Here is an 18,988-nt window from a genome sequence, read left to right on the forward strand (position 1 = left end):
CATAAAATTCATTTATAGGTATAAAAATTACAAATAAATGTCAATGATGGTAAACTTGTATGCGGCGGCGACAGTAGCGACGGTAGTGACGGTAGCGACATGTTGGGCCGCATATGGGGTCGTCGCATGTTTCGTCGTGGTCCGTGCAGTTTCGTCTAACCTGTTGACATCTGTTACAGTTTTTAGTGCACGCATCATCTGACATTTACTTTTGACGGCCGGTGGATTGTGTTTTGGGTTTACGCTCGGCTTCGGCGACTCGCAGCTATATCGCAGCGATGGTGGATGACGCGACGAGGAAGACGCTAAGCGGCATTCCGTTGCTCAAGACGAAAGCTGGCCCGCGCGACAAAGATCTGTGGCCGACGCGGCTAAAGGAGGAATATCAGGCGCTAATCAAGGTGAATAATTGCGCCAAACGTACCTGGGCGCAAAGTGCGGTGGTCGTGCCACGCGTCCACTGAACGCGTGGCCTTTTTAAGAACCGGAACGAGAACTTGCCCGGAACCGGCGTGTGCGGCCACAGAGTTGAAACTGTATTTTACAGCGGACTTCCTCAGTGGGCTTTTACATGATTCCATATAACGTGTAGGTCATGGTCTCACACTGCAGGGGAATTTAAAAAAAAAAGGGTGTATTTCGTACTAACTGAAGCTTTACCCCCGTTTAGCTATTTCGCGACCTTCCATACATTCCATACGATTGCCCATTCTTTGAAACAGATCCCGAAAGCGCTCGCGCCGATGCATGAATTGCGTCTAGGTGAATTGACCAGGCAATTTCGGGGAAGGGGGAAAAGGGGTTTGCGATTGTTGTTCGTACAGTGTCTTTCGTGATCGGGAACGAGCGGAAACCACACGGTGGGATGTGTGTAGTCTGCTGGTTCAGGAAAAAGGTCCGTTTTGTCTCTGACCATTTTTGACCCGCTTCAGATTCGTCCCTGCCCGCTGTATAATCCGTTTAATGGATGGCGGATATTTTACTCGATCAGATTTAGGGTAAATCCCCCAGGTGATGTAAGATTCTGTGAAGGGAAAATTTTCGCATTCACGTGGAATGCAGCCGTAGGACTACAAAGGAAAGCTAGACAGCTTTCTCAGAAACTTCGCAGTTGAAGAAAAATTCACCCTGGTCCAGGATTCGAACCCGGGACCACCGCCTAACCGGGCCAGTCACTGTGCCAACTGAGCTAACCAGGAGGCTAACCGGCCCTTCGTAGCGCGAGAGCGAATTGGTCAACAACTTGAAACGATTAACTGGTGGTTCCAGTTTGGAATTCTGGACCAGGACGAGTTTTCCAACTGCGCGGTTTCTGAGAAAGCTGACTAGCTTTCCTTTGTAGCCGTACGGCTCCATTTCTGGAGGATGTCAAATTTTTCTTCATTGATATCTTACTGCGGAATTGTACCGTTTAATTTTGGTTTCATTACCCGTAGCAATACTGGCTACCTGTAAAAGAGTTGCCGCTGTGGAAGCACTGTAGCATCCCATCACCATGCCGCACATGCCTGTATTTGAGCTTTGTTAGAAGTTTCTCTGCAGGGAACACAACTTCATGAAACTTGCTTTGAAGCATTCACCCTAGCTTTACTCAAAAGAACTAGCATTGATGACATGCGCAACTCAATTTCGTACTGAGAGGACCTTCTCGCCAATTTTTAGAGGCCTGCTACTATGTGAAATTGGCCGAACCAGAAGACTGCTTTCACTTTGCTGTGCAGCTTCTGAAAAGTGTAAAGTAATTGCTGTGAAACTTTCATCTTATTCAAACTGTTCATGAAATTGTCCGAATCATTGCTTTTCCTGTCTGCTGGCTTGCATACCAAGAAGCAAAAGTGAAGTGACATGATGAGACCAGATCAAGTCCGTGCCAAAACGTCGCAAATTCTATTGCTGGTTACAGTAAGGGCGTTAATGCGAAGCATTAAGGGCCCCATGGCGCAGAAACGCCAGTGGCATCAACAGTGTGGACCGAGAAATCTACTTAAGCCAAGTGGTGACCCCGGATCCCAACCATGAGACAGAGATAATTAGAAGGATAAAAATGGCGTAGAGTGAATTCATCAGCAGGCACTCAGAGATGATGAATGGCAGCCTACCATTGTCCCTGGAGAAGAAAGTATGACAGCTGCATCTTACCGGTACTGACCTATGGGGCAGAAACTTGGAGGCTCACTAAGAGGGTTCATTGATTGATTGATTGTAGGGTTTAATGCGCCGACGCAACGCAAGCGATGAGGCGCGCCATAGCGGAGGGCTGCGGAATAATTTTGACCACCTGGGGATCTTTAACGTGCGCCGAAATCTCGTACACACGGGCGTTTTTCTTTTCGCCTCCATCAAAAAAGCGGTCGCCGCGTTCAACTTAAACTGAAAACGACTCAGCGAGCAATCGAACGGAAGATGATAGGTGCAACATTTAAGGACAAGAAGAGAGCGGAGTGGGTCAGGGAACAAAAGCGTGTTAAGGACACCTTAGTAGAAATTAAGAAGAAGAAGATATGGTCATGGGCAGGGCATGTAATGCGCAGGCAAGATAACCGTTGGTCATTATGGGTAACAGAGTGAATCCCTCGAGAAGGCAAGCGTTGCAGGGGGCGGCAGAAAGTTAGATGGGCAGATGAGATCAAGAAGTTTGCCTGGATAAATTGGTCAAAGTTAGCACAGGACCGGGATACAGTTGAACCTCGCTATAAGAGACAAATGGGTATAAGAGACACTATTCACCCACATGGTTGGCTGCCCTATCTTTCCCATTAAATTGACCTCTTTTATAACAGACGTCGGATGTAGAAGACAGTTGGTTATAAGGGACAAGTCATCCTTGACTTTAATCAATAATCTCGCTTGTAACAGACATTTTAACTTCAGACGCAGTGCCACCAGTTACTTATTGCAGTTGCTTCCATTGTGGAAGCTCAGGTGGACGACAGACGCCTGCATTATAACTTCAGCAAACACACAGTGGTTCAGTGAGCTATGAAATGACGGCGAGAAGCCCTGCCAATGGAAGTGCAACTTACAGAAGTGGTTGAAGCTTATTGCCATCCATTGGAGCACGACCGCACTTGTGGGCTCTTCCACTCGCGTAGCTCCCAATCAGCATCACAGATGTTGAGTCCTGCAGGCGTAATGAATAGCCTGAGCACACAGTGGAAAAAGCTGTGCGGTCTGGCTATTCTTCAGGCTTGTGAAATCAACGTCTACAATTCATTTTCCACAAGCAGTGAAAGGAAAGAAAGCTTGTAGTAGAATCGGATGTAAAAAAAAGTGTAAATACAGTCATGAAGCAAACAAAGATTCAGAACTGTTTCATGAATTCTGGCGGCCAAACATAAAGTAGAATGAATCTTTTGCAACATGCTGTAGCGTTCTTTTGAGCTTATTTTAGTCATACGGTGCCCACATTGAACCAGGGTCTGATTAGTAAGTGAAAACATGGTTCCCTGCTTATAAGAGACATCTCGTATAAGAGACAAAGTGCTCCCCGGTACATGTCTCTTATAAAGGGGTTCAACTGTAATTGGAGGTCCATGGGAGAGGCCTTTGCCTTGCAGTGGGCGTAGATAGGCTGGTGATGATGCTCTCTGCATCAGCGCTTGCAAAACTTTGAAACCAAAAACTGTTTTTTTTCTTGATAAGAAACTGCTTGAAAGAGTGAAAGAGTCAGCTCCTTTTCTTCCTCGATTGCGTTGCGCAGTACGTGCAGAACAACAAGGAGAACGACAACGACTGGTTCCGGCTGGAGTCCAACAAGGACGGCACCCGGTGGTTCGGCAAGTGCTGGTACATACACGAGCTGCTCAAGTACGAGTTTGACGTAGAGTTCGACGTGAGTATGCGTTCTCTGTCACTTACACGGTGGAAATTTAATAGACACGTGTCGTGTCAGGATGAAAGGCAAACTACCCTAAAGTTCCGAGAGAATGCCCTCCCTCGAAACGTCGCCCAGCCCCCTTTAGGGGTGAAATATGCAATTTACTGAGAGATCCGAAAGATCGCCCATCCCCTGAAATCGATGGCTTTAGCACCGATGGGTGAGCAAAATACTACTACTACTACTAATACTAATAACAAATTTTTACTTGTCCTAGAAGTACAAAGTACATGATGGGTCAGCCCAAACCAGTCTTGTCGGGCTGTACCGGCAGCCAGTGTCAGGACACTATACATTACGGCAGGAAAAAAAAGGTAAGGGGAGGACAAAAAGAAACGAGAATCATCTATTCATGTGTTGATGTGGTCACTTATTTGTCCTTTTCACACTTGACCTGAAAGTTTGCCCATCGCGTTTTTTTTTTTTTTATATCTCTGCAGTATTGATTGGCAGTGCAACCACTTTTTCGTAGTTTTTCGCCACTGACCCAAAAGTTTGCCCGTTCCATATTTTGCACTTGATATCTCTGTACTTTGGGTGGGCGTTCTTTCGGAACTTTACGGTATACAGTTGGCAGCAATCGGATGCAGAGGGGTGTGGATATTTAGCTTTAGGAATTCAGTAAATAGGTGCCGGGTAGGAAATACTGCGGTTGGCCTTTATGGCTAGTGATATTTGTGTGCTACTTGGTATTGTTTAGTTGCTGTGGCTCTGTTCTTTTTTCCTGCTGTTCAGTCTTTTTCACATGATCATGTTGGATGTGGTCGCATTTCGTACGAGAGAATAAGCTCTGCATTCTATTTTCTGTTCCCTTTAAACTAGCCTTTGAACTCTCCTAATTCACGCTCGCTATTTTCATACTGAAGGTCTGTAATTGTGTAACCACACTGCTTACCACTAGAACTGCTCTGAAGCACGTAAAGATGTAATGTCTCTCTTTCTCCCATTTTTCTGACAAACATAGGCAGCCGTCAATGAGAAAATAGCATATCTGCAGTTGTCTAAATTAAGTTAAGTGTAACACTAAAGCAATAATTAGGCTTTTTGATGATGTATTCAGCACATTGCTTTTTTCAGGTGGCTTTACATTTCAATTGTGCCAAGTTGTCACTTGCCCTGTATTCCATAAAAAAGTGCCCTCACTCACATTTTTCTTTTACCAGTTGCCTCCAGCGCTTCTTCTAAAACTAGTGTCAGTGCTCCAATGCTAACGCATTGGCTTTTACAGCAACCTCGGGGATTTTTTTAGTTGTATCCTTCTGTGTGCATTTTCATCCCGCTGCTTATGTGGGGCTGGGTTTCTCGGTTGCTTTTCATTTTGTCCTATCAACGATTTATGGTTTCTTGAGATTTTCGCCTTCTCAGTTCTTTTTGATTGTGTGCAGCGTTTTTGAGTCAGTAGACCTCTTATCTTTCGACGCACACATTTTTTCATAAGGGTGTCTCCCTGCTTGCATATGCTTTGGCCTGAGAGCAGAAACGCATGGCAAATTCGGTAGAGAGAATAGGAGCAGGGGTGTCGTGCAGTGAGGAGTAGAGGGCAGAATACTTGGGAGAACTTAGGAGCAGGGCACCTCCACCTGCCAATGGAATAGGCATGCTCTCGTCGAGCAGGTGGGAGAGGGGAAAGCGACGAGCAAGAGGGCTCTCAGTGATCTCGCCATGCTCAGAAGCTGAACGACCTGCCTCCTCGTCTGAGTAGCTTGACACCGTCTTTCTAACATATGCCTCCACCTTTGGTCTTTGTTCCGGCATCGAAAGCAGGTGGTCAAACGCTGCTGCGTACACTTCATTGTCATCGGCGCTGCTTCTGCTGCTACTGCAACTTGACTCTGACGTTGAGCTCCAGCAGCTATCACTGCTGTTGTTCTCTAGTTCGTCAAGCACTTCGGCAAGGCGACGACGCTTTGCTGCCTCCGTCCCTAGTGCATCTAATGACAGGCAAGGTGAACAGGGACTGCCATAACCTTCCGCAACAATGTCAAAATCGTTGGAGCGTGAGCACCAAACACGGTTGGCTGCCACCCTCGCCTCCGTACCACCCCGCTCGCCGGGCCGCGACAACTCGCGGGAGCAAAAAACCACACACACATGAAAAGGGGAGGATATGACGTTAAAAGTCATGCGACTTCCTCTGTATTGTGCTCTCTCCGCTTTTCAAGCGGGGGCAGATTGGACTGCTCCTGGCTGCTCCCGGTGGAGCGAAAGTGATCTCGCTCTGCCACGGGATGACAGTGCTCCTACTCCTGTTTGACCACTGAAACACGCCGGCTCAGAAGAGAGCACTTATAGCGTGCTTTTTAGTGCTCCTGCTGTCTCAATGGAATTCGCCAACAGGTTCAGCACACACAGCAGTGTGGTTGCTTGTTAATTTGGTCACTGATGTGATCACTACAGTGTGGTGCATTTTAAAGTTTTCTTCAGGAGCGAAGGTTTTTGAATTAGGGGAGGTCTCATGCTGTCAGTGCATGAGCACGGCAAACCATAAGCCAACGTTCAACTTTATGTCATCTGAAAGGCTGTGCAGTCTGCACCTCGCTTGAATCTCGCTTGACAGGAGGCAGTGCTGCCATTGCTGGGTCACTTTCATTTTGAGGGACAGATTTTGAATTTCCCGCTCCCTGCACTATGATTCATGCCATAACTGTCAGAACGGGTGGAAAATCCGAGTTGATACACTGACACCACTCAAGAAGGCAAGCAGTGTGGTTGACAAAAACAAAAATAAAGCGGGAATGCCATTGGTGAAACCTAGAAGGCTGTATTGCCTACTATATAATGGCTGGAGAGAGTTGCACACATATGTATGGTGATAATACTCTCACTGCGAAAGTTATTTTGCTTGAATTTGAAAACGTCGCCCATTGTGTGTGAGAGTTTGGCTGGCATGATTACCACGTACTGTGGCAGCCGCCATGAAGATGGTTATCCCTGTTGGACAGAGGAAAAGGTAAATTGGTGCAAAAGTCACGGAGAGATCAAACCTTGTATCGGATCGCTAAGAGCATTGTGTTAAAGTTGTTGGTTTCAGGAAGGTGCTTGTGCCATGGGCATTTCTTAACTGCGAATTCTATAAAATAAAATGAAAACCAAACGCTACTGTTTTTTTTTTTTGCATGCCTTCTATAATTTGCAGTTTGCTTTCTGGCACCACTTAATTTGCACACGCGTTGGTCACACTCTGTCATCACTGGGTGAAACTTGCCGTGTTGGCTCAGTGGCTAAGGCGTGCTGCTGAGCACAAGGACGCGGGCTCGATTCCCGGCCGCAGCGGCCGCTTTTCTGATGGAGGTGAAAAGTGAAAACGCCCGTGTGTTTGAGATTTCAGCGCACGTTGAAGATCCCTGGGTGGTCAAAATTAATTCGGAGCCCTCCTCTAAAGCGCGTCTCGTAGCCTGCGTAGCGTTGGCATGTTAAACCTCGTAATCATCACTGGGTGAAAGGAGGGGTCTTAGAAACGCCACAACCATGTCTCCCAGTTGTCTCACTTAGTAGGTATGTAACTGCTGCCTGCATTCTCTTCTTTTTTCCATTTCGAAGAGAGGGGGCATGTTTAGTAGCATCGGCCACACCTTGAAGCGTAACCATGCAGGGGTTCGTTTCCAGGGTGGCGGCGGGAAGGAAGAAGTGTCTCAGAGCCACTGAGACCGGTGTAGCCCGATATTTATTTCAAGGAAGGGCTGTGAACATTTTAAGAGAACAAAATTGCATGCATATGCTTGGGGTTGTCACTGTGTCCTCGTGGTATAACTTGTGCTGACCTGGCAATAATGCACATTTTTCACAGCAAACATATGGGTGCGAGGCCTTTAATACACAAGTTACCTTGAAATTGTGCGGCACTTTGAATGTTTGGGGAGTCAAAGGCACGCTAGAGAGGCCACCATGCGTGTGCCTCAACTGCTGGTTTTGCTCTGTGTTATATCTGTAACGTGCTCTTGCTCGTGCAGATTCCGGTGACGTACCCGACCACAGCCCCCGAAATAGCGCTTCCATCGCTGGATGGCAAGACAGCCAAGATGTACAGGTGAGCCCCCTCACACTCAAGAGGGATTTTGCTTTTGATGGAAAAATGCTGTGGGGATTTAATTTTTTTGCTTTCAATTGACACTATGGCCCTCATTACAACTAGTGGCATGGGAGTTTCACTTGGAACTATATTAACTTTTTAAAAAACTTTGTTTAGTAGCAGCAGATGCAAGTAGTTACACTTGTGAAACACGTGGCTTAAAATGACGTGGTGTTTAAAAATATCTACTGTGCAGAGCACTTTACGGGCTTGCCTTGTCGTCGTAGCTCGCCAACGGTCGATGCAGCTGCCGGAATCAGATGGCGCAGCGAGATAACGGACCCAAGTAGAGCCTAGTGTACCGTCATCAGGGAGTCCCGCTGAGGCTTCGAAAACCACGCGGTTTAAATAGTCACAACTGTTCAAACCTCGTGAACCGCTGGCGCTTGTTGTACATCTCTCAGTTGTTTAGTGCAAAAAAAAACTGCAGGTACATTTCAGCCAAAATCTGTGATATCAAGGTGTCTAGTCAGGAAATTGTCAGGGAATTTTTGAATCAAATAGTACCAGTCAGGGAAAACCACTTTGGGGCCAGCCCACACAGTTTTAGAATAGGGGAAACCAGTGTTGGAGGCCCCCAAGAAGTTACCGAACACAACACGTTCGCGCGCGACGAAAGCGTGAACCGCATGAAACGCTTTTTGGTTTTTCTGCAAGGGAAAACGCGGCGCGTACGCCCGAGGCGCGCTGATGCCGCCGCGCAAACCATCCGCACGGTGCGTGCCGAGCGGTAGGCGTTGGCAACATGGCGGCAGCACCGGCCGCGGAGTCATGCGGTAGCTCCAACGGCCGCTTCTAACCGCTCTTTAAAATGCTACTCAAGGCACAAACGCACTTGCTTGTGCAGGAAAGGAGCCACCGCAGGCACGAAATCGTCGACGCGGCCGTGAAAATACCGCGCACGAATCGCGTGCAGAAACTCGCCGTGCGGTTCACGCAGCTGGCTTAGGTTGCTGGGTGCATTTGCGGCAGAGGGACGTCTAGGTGGTGCCCAAATCGCACGCAGAACGGGCTTTTTTTTAGCGAATTTTAAAAGGCAGTGCTTTTTGGGAGCTAATCTTGAAAGAACTTCCTTATGACATCAGGAGCCAGAATTACATAATCAAAAAGGAACATGGTTTAGCGCGAACCCAGTGAACCGCATGGGGTGTTTTCTGCTCATGAAAACGCGCCGCGCACGTCACAGGCGCGTTGACGCTGCCGCGGAACTAGAGTTCCTTTATATATAGCTATGTATATAGCTTATATATATAGCTATATAGAGGAACTCTGCGCGGAACTGCCCGCACGCTGCGCGGGGTGCTGCCGGCGGCGGCAACATGGCGGCGGCTTCGACCACGAAGTGGTGACGGGAGTTCGAGCGACCGCTTCTAAGCACTCTCTTTATTGCCGCACAAGGCACGCACGAAGTTGCTTGTGAGGTAAAAGAGCTTATAATGTGGGAGAAAACGGTACAATAAAACATCATCCGCGCCGCTACTGAAAGGGCCCATGCAATACCTGCCGGCGTGGTAAGCCTTAACATCTCTGGCAGAGCCAGCCGGCTGCCTCGAGAGCTTCGAAACTGCCGCCATGAGGCGCGCGGCTCCCCATTGGCGCAAGTCGTCAGGCTCCTCCCACTGCCGCGCGCGACGCGCGTCATTTTCTGAGTGAGGCAGAAGCTGCCGCGCGCACGAATCGTTGACGCGGGCGTCAAAAAATCGCACGCGCAACGCACCACGCGGTTCACGTTGCATGTCAAGCCAGGACAATCAAGAAAAAAAGCAAAAGGTGCTTGCTGAAGCGCAACTTGAAGCTTCTATCCCGCAAGATGAAATGAAACTATCTGAAGCCGTAACTGAAGGCAAGCAAACCTCAAACAACAAACTGAAATTAATCAAAGTGGATTTTGAGAATTAGGGCACTTGCAACAAATGTGTTTTTCCGTATGATAGAATGTGTTTTCTCTACGCTTTTTATATGCTTCACGGACCGTTTCCACAAAATGGCGCGTGTTGTATTGGTCAGGGAATTTCAACTAAAATGGTCATGGAAAACCTGGAAAAGTCAGGGAAATTGAATTGGGCAATTTGCTAGACACCCTGGATATAACCCTCAGCCCCTGCGTTCATTTAGTTAGGAACGCTCGTTGGGTTGATTCTTGCGACAGCAAGCGCAAAAAGTGGCCGCTCAAGGAAAAAAATGGTGCGTTCGAAATGATGCAGAAAGGCTCCAGCCGTGCAAGAAACAAATGGCACGTTTGAAATTACGCAGAAAGGCTCCAGCTGCGCAAGAAACAAATTGCGCATTCGAAATGACACAAAACAGCTCCACCATACACAATTAAAGAAGCACAAAAAGAACGGAACTCCCGCTGGCGCAGTTTCAGGCAGGGGGAACGCGAGCACTGCGGAGGCGGGAAATTCGAAATGCATTCGGTGGCAGCAGTGAGCGGATAAATTCACTTCAGCTTGCTTGTAGAAGCACTACAAGGCCTTAGGATGGCAAGCTCCGTGTACTCAGTGGCAATGCTTAAACTAGTAATGACAGTTGGCCTGTGGACAATTTTAATTTGCATTTTTGAAGCAGCATATCAACAAAGCTTGTTGTCATCACAACTATTGGGACAAAAGCACCATTTGGTGCATGGGCACAATTTAGTGTGAGAACATGCTGGTGTTGGGGGTATTTGCCACTTTCCTACATAATGAAACCACAAAAATGTGCTGTCACTCAGAACTTCTAGGAAAGGGGGGGGGCGGCATCAGACACATCATCTTGTGAAAAGGCAATTTCGCAGTCTCTACAGTACCCCCAATTTCCAGGGCTAACAAGGAAGTTGTGTCCTGCTGTTCTGTTTTAGCGTAGCGATTTCAAACTGCAATGCAGCTAAAACAAAAAAAAAATATTCATCCTGTGTTGTGTAGATGAGCAGATCTCCAGGCACGGCCAAAGTACCCATTAGAAATCTCCCCCTGCTACTCTTCTTCCAGATTTTTTCGAAATCTGCACTGCTTTTAGAACGTGCTGAACGAGCACGTCGAGTAGTGAGTTTAGGCGGGCACAAAGCACTCAAGCCGAATATTGCTACTGCTTTACACCCGTCAGACAAATTATAAACTCGCTCAAAAAGAAAATCCCCCCCCTCTTTCTTTAAGCCTTGTTTGTGAGTGATGTCACTCAAGCCATATGTCGTTGCCATTCTCTGACTTCCTTTCAATTGAAGCAGTAAAGGCATTCGGTAGCCACTTTAAAGAAAATTGCAATGAAAGCAAAGCTGCATTTGGAAGTCTTATCTGCTGTGACGATCACATCATGCGGTGACACTCTGTGCTGGTGATAAATATCGCTCTTGCCCTGCTTCCAGGCGTAAAAGGAAGTGTGAAGGAATTTAGCAGCCAAGATTGCGGGGGGTCCTTTAAATGGGGGTAGATAAAATCTCGCAAGCTTGATGGGTGGTGGAGCGGAGTGCTTTCTTGCTTCAGCTGAACACAGAAGTACATTGGCTAACGTTGGTTAAAGGCCTACTGCAAAGAAAGATTTTTCATCGTTGGAAAACCCCGTTCCCATGTAGTCTGACTTTAAAAAGACTGAACGCTACAAAATATGACACCTGAAGTATTCCCAAGCTTGCCGCAAGTGACCAGCTATTTTTGAATCCAAAATGGCGAAAAGTGTGGCCGTTATGGCAAGGCGGAAGTGACGTCGCAGCCCAGCGAATGAGCAGCTTAAACAGAGCTACCAGTGATGTCCCACTGGCTTTGACAGTACCTACCACGCTTGCAAAAATGGACTTGGCCTTGCGCGTTGATCACCCCTGTCTTTGGCATTGTGGTCAAGCTGGCCTGATTTGCGAGAATTTCTCGGGAAAAAAAAATACGTTGGAAAAGAGAAAGCAGTGGTATGCAAATTACCCAAGGCTGTGTTGACATTTGCAGTGGGAGGGGGGGTACAAAGAAAGGTGCTAAAAAAGATACCGTATTTTTGTGCGTATAACCCACACCAAAAATGTAAAAATTCCAGTGGCAAAGTAGGGGTGCGGATAATACGCAGGGTTTTTCCTTTAGTGCAGCTTCTGGCAATGCGCGTTGTGCCGTGAAGCTCCTACGCGGTAACACTGACTAAGCCTTCCATGACAGCGATTGCACATAACATACAAGGACAAGGAAGAAAAAACAAGCGCAAGCGTACTCTAACAACTCAATTTTATTAGTGAATTGTGACTTTCACCTTGCGGTCTGTGTATTCTACTCGCTGAATGTACGCGTTTTCTGTCTACATAGTATATGATGTGTTGCTTGAGCAGTAGCTTTAGTGCAGCCTTTTTTGTATCAACTGTGCGGGCAATACGCGAGGATTTTTTTTCTTTTGCAGTGGGTTGGGAGTGGGGGTGCGGAATAAATGCAGGGGCTGGCTGTACACGCGAAAATGCGGTAAAGCAATTTGTGAATGTTACTACCTGGACGTTATCTTTCAGGCATGTTCATTCATCAAAATTTTCTTAATGCTTCAGGTAAAATGGGCTTACAGCTTTAAGGTTATTAGGTAGATTATACATCAACAGTACTGTGAAAATTTGTCAAAGTTCAACTCCTAACCAAAGCATGCTTAACTTGATGTCAGCTTCAGTGTGCCCAACCATCACTAGAAAACACAGAATAGAGCAAAGGGTAAAAGTATGCCAGCAGCAGAGCACGCCCATTTTTATTTGTTGTGATTGTGTCTGGTTCTGGGTCACGTTGAAGCCATTAAGTTCTGCCCTTTAGGAGTGTGCAAATGTTCGAAAATTTCAATTGTCGAAGGAAATACAGATGAACCTCGATATAACGAACCTCGATTTAATGAAATTTGCGATGTAATGAATTTTTTCAAGTTCTCTATCACAATTTTGCTAAATACATGTATTTTTATCTCGATTTTACGAAGTAATTTTGCTCGACGATTTTACACTTAAAAAAGAAATGACCTGCTCTAGCTTGTAACTGTTCGCAGGACTAACATTTCAGCCTACTTTCGCTTTTAGAAATCTTGTAGATAACTGAAGCTCTTTTGACGTTCAGTTAAAGGAAGGGATTATACTGAACTGTGCATTTTGCTATGTTCATGAGCAAGCTCATTGCGCTTCTTATCGAAGTGAAAACGTACATTCTCGTGGAAAGGTTTTTTAAAAATAAACGTTGGGTACGATTTTGTACCGAAAGACTTATATTTATGTCGAAACAAACTTTGCGTAAATGATCTTTGAACACACAACTGCACGAAATTGAAATGGGAGCTTTTCAGTATGAGGTTACCTCGAAAGGATAAAGCCGAATTCAGGCATTGTCATTGTAGGATGGGACGTTGTTGTATGTTAAATGTGGCACTCTGCAGTTATGGTGGAACCAATCTCACTCTTTCCTTTCTTTGTGCGATGGCTGCCTTGCAGAGGAGGGAAGATATGCATGACGGACCACTTCAAGCCACTCTGGGCAAGAAACGTGGCCAAGTTTGGCATCGCCCATGCCATGGCACTCGGGGTGAGTGTGTTTCACTGAAATACCCGAATAACTTACCTGAGTCAGGGTGGGAATCAGACAAACGGGGTGACCACTCTGGGCCTCCTTCAATAGACAGAATGGGATGCCACGTGTGTTAAGAGGTTCACGAAGACAAAATACAAGTTTGGTTCATTGAAAAGACTGCTCTGTCCCAATAACAACGATACCAATCTCGTTGCAAACTTCAAACAAATAATTGAGATATTTATAAAGACACACAAAGCAGTGGCGACTCCCAAGCCACTTTCTGGCGACATCTCTACGGCGTCGCAGAATCTTCAGGGGTGGAACAGCTGCGCCATTTGTGCCATTGAACGCCAAACTTGTTTATCAGCGCCGTCCTGCGCCGCAGCGCCTGAATTGACCAGCAAGATACGACCGCCGTGATGCCCCATGCCTGAAACTTGGCTGAAACATTGCATTTTCGGTTTCATAACGGTGGTTTAGCCGGTAAGGCTGCAGGCACTACGCACCTTCTCCACCTTCTCTTTGCAATTCTTTGTCGGCTTTGCATTGTTTTGTTTGCTGGTGTCAGCCGCTGCGCCACAATTAACGGAAAATTACCACAAGTAAAATGTTTTTCTGTCCCATTGCAAACAGAATATAATATTCGCACGAAGGGTTGTAGCTTATTGGAGGTGAGCACCAAGTTAGTTGCCCATTTTTGATGTTCCTAGCTTTGTTGGCCGCAACTTTCCGTAGCTGCACGTCTACTATGCCCCAGCCAACATTAATCATGCCTTCTAACATGCTCTAGTTAAGTAGCCTGCATGTTTGTCGACACTGGCAACTCTGTGACCGGCAAAGACAAAGCTACGTTCAACTTCGCTTGCACTAAAACCGCCGTTTGATAGAATAAATCAAGCAAGCACCTTTTTCTACGGAATGTCACCGTGAGTCCACTTCGACACTGCCGTTGACACGAAGGAAGGCCTGTTATCTGATCCTTTTCGGCTCTGCCCGCGAGATTTGACATTTGAACAGTGATAACGCGGCGCGATCGATCAGGCTGAAGGTAGATAACTCTGCATGTTGTAAACCTCCTGTGTGCTAAAATGCGTCACTGGTTTGGAGTAGGTTCTAGTGCACGGCAGGACACCTGATATAGTAGGTAGATGAAACGTAAATGGTAGGAGACTTGCACAAGACCTGTAGGGAGGTTAAGGAGGTGCCATAGTGCTGTGAAATGGTGTTACATCTGCTCCAAATGACATTTCTGGCTGCTCCAATCGTGCTCTAAAAGGCCTTTTTGGCTGCTCCCAGGACTGCTTCCAAACCGATCTACCCTGTTCCACCCCTGATTCTTGTCTGTGTGATTGATGGCCATTAACCTAATGCACCATCAAGAAGCGTGACTGGGCGATTGCAGTGGGGCCCATAGTTCTGCTTGAGGACATCATTTGAATGCTAGTGTGCAGTTAACACGGTGATAGCAGTGTTTTCAGTGCTTGTGCACAAGTCTCTCTGGACCTGGCCGGGTCACTCTGGTGGAAAATTGGGAAGTTATTTTACATTTCTTACTTTTTTGTTGATAAAAAACCCTTTTTGTGGCTGGATTGGAGTTAAGTGAGTCACCAAGGGCTAGTTATTTCAGATTGAACATAATTATACTTTGGCTTCATGGCCCCTACATTTAAAGACACGTTTAAAGTGCGCATTTAAAACACATCTGGAGCTTCAGAAGCCGCTATAAACATGCACACAAACAAAAAATAAACGCACAGCCACGAACTCCTTGCTGTATTTGACGCCTCGCGCTTTAAAAACATGCGTATAAAGTTGCCGGGAGGCATCTTAATGTGAGGGCATTAAGTGAGAAAGACGGAGAGAGAGAGAGAAAGAGAGGGAACAAACTAAGTCTCTGCGAATAGGATGGGGGGGGGGGGGGGGGGGGGAGGTCCATAGGGCCGCCGTCCACGGAGGAAGTCCATAGAGGAAATAAATTCAAGGCTGTCGAGGTGATGAAAAGAAGATTAGAATGATGGTGGATAAGAAGCAGAGAGGGGAATATTGCCTGGGACAGTTACCACCTGTAACAGGTAAAAAATTTTTTGTGCCTAATACGTTTTTTGTGCCTGCCCTAAGCAGACCTAGTATTAAACCAAGAGTATAAAACATAGGTATATTAGTCCTGTTTGGTAAGGTGACACGTCATCACCCCGCTACAAAGGGGAAACCAATAGCAATCGTCGATTATCATCATCAGCCATGACATCCAGTGCCCGCGACGAAGGGCATCGAAATGTATGAAATCCAGGGGTGTGCGAATGTTCAAATACGAATCGAATATAGTACCTTGGTGAATAATAATTCGCAAATCGAATATCTACTATTCGATTTTTTGAATAGTCGAGTGGAGTTTGCGAATGTTCCCTGGCTTCGCGAAAGCGAGACACATTTGCGCATCCTAACACATTGCTGCTACACCATCTGCTTGGCAGGTTTCGTCCAAATCGTGCTTTCGACAAGTGCACCTTGCAGAGGTTATAAATTTTATCCTGCTGCACGGAGTAATCTGCGATTGCGTCGATAAGATCTTATTTTTCGAGCCGCCGCCTTCGACTCCAGTTACCATTTTGAATTCTGTGACCGGATGTTTACATGTTAGGGCAGCTTCCGGTGAAGATCGCCGCTGTTTTGACAGTGCTCCCTTTAAATTATCAAAAGTGTTTCTAGCTGTTTTTAATGCAGTTGGTGTGTGGTTACTGCGTGTTTACTTGTTTTTTAGACCACAGTGGATAGCACAGGCTTGTCCACGGTGACTGTAGTGCGAGCTTTCCTTTCACTACGTATTGTTCATCCAAAGAAGTGCCTCATCGTGGTCCATGATTGTGGTTGTGCCGTGTTTTCACGTCCTATTGTTCATGCCTGCAAAGTGCTTGCTTCTGAGTTATGAGGCACTGTATAGTCGTCGCCTGTGATTGCAGTACAGCAACTCCAGTGCAAGTCGTTTTTTTTTTTTTTCTTTCCAAATGTACATCATACCCTCCCTGGATTCCTGAATTACCGCTGATGCGAGTTGAAAAGTGTGTTCTTTGGGTTGAAAAAGAATGTCATGTCTTTCGAACATGTGAAGCAACTTCTGCTTTTGCCAAAAAACCTATGAAAAATGAAGGACTTTAAAAAAAATTCATATTCGATATTCGATTTGAAAGTTACTATTTAGCATTCGCTCACCCCTAATGAAATCCAGCGTAATACAGCTCCGCTATGAAAAACAAAAGATTGCCTCCAATCTGCGCTGTGAAGGTGGTTGGAAAGCAAAGCTTTATATATGACACCCACAACAATTGCCCATGCGACGTCACTTGCATTCACACATGTGGCTCTACAAAGCGAAACCAGATATCTGCCCAGCCGTTACCTGGAATTCGCGGGGGCGGCGTCCCAAATGTAGCAGAAAGAAAACGGAGAGGAGCGTCTTTTGAAGGGTGAGACAGCGAACCTAGCCATTCTGATGTGCTAGCTCGGGGCTACACCACCGGACGACACAAGCGTAGACATCAAAACAATTTTGCTTGTGAGATTAGCGATTCCCATTTATACCGATTAAAACTATGCTATTTTTCAGAACCAGTTGCTACTTTTGCGTATTGTAATACCTCTTAAAACACAACCGAATTCGTAATCATTAGTTTAGAAAACGGAGTCCCATTCGTAGCAAGCAGTGCGCAGAAGGTAGCATTTCTCTAGTGGCCAGATGTCTGTATGGGGTTTGTACATTTTGTTTTCCGGCCTTGCAAACCAATCCTTAACATATGTCTGATGTACGACCACTTCATTCCGTCGGGTGCGGGTTACCCTGGAGGTGCTGTCGAACAAGTTAATCAAGCCGTGCAAAGGAAGCGTGCAACAAACGCGAAGCTGTGCCAAAACAGGCCCAAAATAACCGTTGCAAAAGCAGACAACAAAGCTGTACCGCCGACGCGCCCGCCAGTGAGCAGGCACCTCCACGCGGGGAACGCTGGGCAAATCGCCGCACCATCTACAGTGTGCTCCATGAGTGCAACCCTCCACCGCGTTGGGAGTGTGTTGGTCCCGCACGCCGCTAAAGAACCATTGGCTGGTAGAGGTAGAAAGCTTTGCTTTAAAAGTGCACAATATTCTGACCTTAAGTGTGCTTTAAGCAGATTGTTTGTGCGCTCCATGCATATGCATAAAAAAAACTAATTGTCCTACACAGAGATTCGAACCCATTAATGCTTATTGGAAGGCGGACACTCTAAACACTACACTACGTCTGCTCCAGTATTCCACAGCAGCGCCCCTAGTGGATTTTGGTATTTCTGGCTTCAATTTCGCTGTACCGCTTTTGCCATTATTACAATATTCTAGTTCACCGTAGCGAAGCTGTACACCTCTATCCCCCAACGGTTTCATCTCCGTTGGCAAAAGCGCCAAGGCACCAATAATACACATACTATATACTGCATGCTTCACTCCTCCCCTGGTTTCAAGTTAGTGGATATGGGCCTGGATTTTTTTGTCTTCATGGCCCCTGTACTGAGAGCCCAGAGCCTTTTGCCCTAATGGCTTGCGCATGTATGCTCTGTTTGCAGCTCGGTCCATGGTTGGCGGTGGAGATTCCGGACTTGATCCAGAAGGGCGTACTGAAGCACAAGGATGACGCGGCGGCGGCTACCAAATCGTAGCCTCGTCCGACTGCCGCTATCCAGGAACGGCCGGTGCTCAACCCTGGGGAAAACGATGAGGGTTGTCAGGGTCGCCATTCTAATCCCTCCCTATAACTAACGAAATACATGCACATATGCTATTTTTCAAACTGCAGTTTGTCTCATTTCACTCAGTGGCTTGGTAAAGTTATTGGACCTGCTCTGCTGACTCTGTGGAAAAGGTGTTGTGCTGCTTAGCCCCGAGAAAGGGGGTTTGATCCAGGCCGCGGTGGCTGCTTTGCTGATGGAGGGGAAAACAGTAAACGCCCGTTTGTCGAGATTTCAGCGCGTGTTATAGATCCCCAGGTGGCCAAAAATAATCCGGAGTACGCCACTTTGGCTTGCCTCACAGCCTAAGTGTAGCATTGGTGCGTTAAACACCACAATAAATTTGGCAGTGTTACTGGTTTTTTCCTGTTACGTTTTGCCAGTGATGTGTTTGCTGGAACAAACACTGCTTGGTGTTTTTCTCCGGAAGGGCACTAAGTTGGCTGGGGATACATGTTCATCGATTTAGTGTCAGTTTTCACATAGCTACTTGTGGTTTTCCTGTTATAATTCTTTTACCTTTCCCAGCTTTAATTTCCTGGCTATTTTGCTTTGACACCCCGAGCTTTGCTTTGCTTTGACATCTCCATGCCGAGACTTCCCGCCGTCCCCCCGTGACCAGCCTTTTACAGCAACAGAAGTGCACCCAGGCGCTCAACACCCTTCGTTGCAATACAACGCGAGGGGAAGATCGAATAACATATAAACTACTCCGCAACCTTCCCGACAGCGCACTTTCAGAACTCCTGGCTCTCTTTAACGACATTTGGCTCAGTGGCGAACTGCCGGCGTCTTGGAAGCA

General features: G+C 46.6%; 1 protein-coding gene across 1 annotated transcript; it reads left to right on the plus strand.

Annotated features, from left to right (window-relative positions):
• The first annotated feature begins 93 nt into the window (after positions 1 to 93).
• On the plus strand, positions 94 to 18,248 carry Ufc1 (Ubiquitin-fold modifier conjugating enzyme 1). The gene is made up of 5 exons (XM_077707745.1): positions 94 to 401; positions 3,701 to 3,832; positions 7,828 to 7,904; positions 13,354 to 13,444; positions 18,025 to 18,248. Exons 1-5 carry the CDS (start codon positions 279 to 281, stop codon positions 18,115 to 18,117), a joined length of 516 nt encoding a protein of 171 aa, XP_077563871.1. The 5' UTR covers positions 94 to 278; the 3' UTR covers positions 18,118 to 18,248.
• Positions 18,249 to 18,988: the final 740 nt, after the last annotated feature.

This window comes from Haemaphysalis longicornis, unplaced genomic scaffold (genome assembly GCF_048455015.1).
Source record: "Haemaphysalis longicornis isolate Haplotype H1 unplaced genomic scaffold, Haemaphysalis longicornis Haplotype H1 scaffold_4, whole genome shotgun sequence".
Lineage (NCBI taxonomy): Eukaryota > Metazoa > Arthropoda > Arachnida > Ixodida > Ixodidae > Haemaphysalis > Haemaphysalis longicornis.

What these genes read in the sequence shown, in the direction of transcription:
- Ufc1 (XM_077707745.1), top strand. Translation starts at nt 279, where the DNA reads ATGGTGGATGACGCGACGAGGAAGACGCTAAGCGGCATTCCGTTGCTC. An exon ending in AAGACAGCCAAGATGTACAG is followed by an intron (nt 7,905 to 13,353) that starts GTGAGCCCCCTC and finishes GCTGCCTTGCAG; the next exon opens with AGGAGGGAAGATATGCATGA. An exon ending in CCCATGCCATGGCACTCGGG is followed by an intron (nt 13,445 to 18,024) that starts GTGAGTGTGTTT and finishes CTCTGTTTGCAG; the next exon opens with CTCGGTCCATGGTTGGCGGT.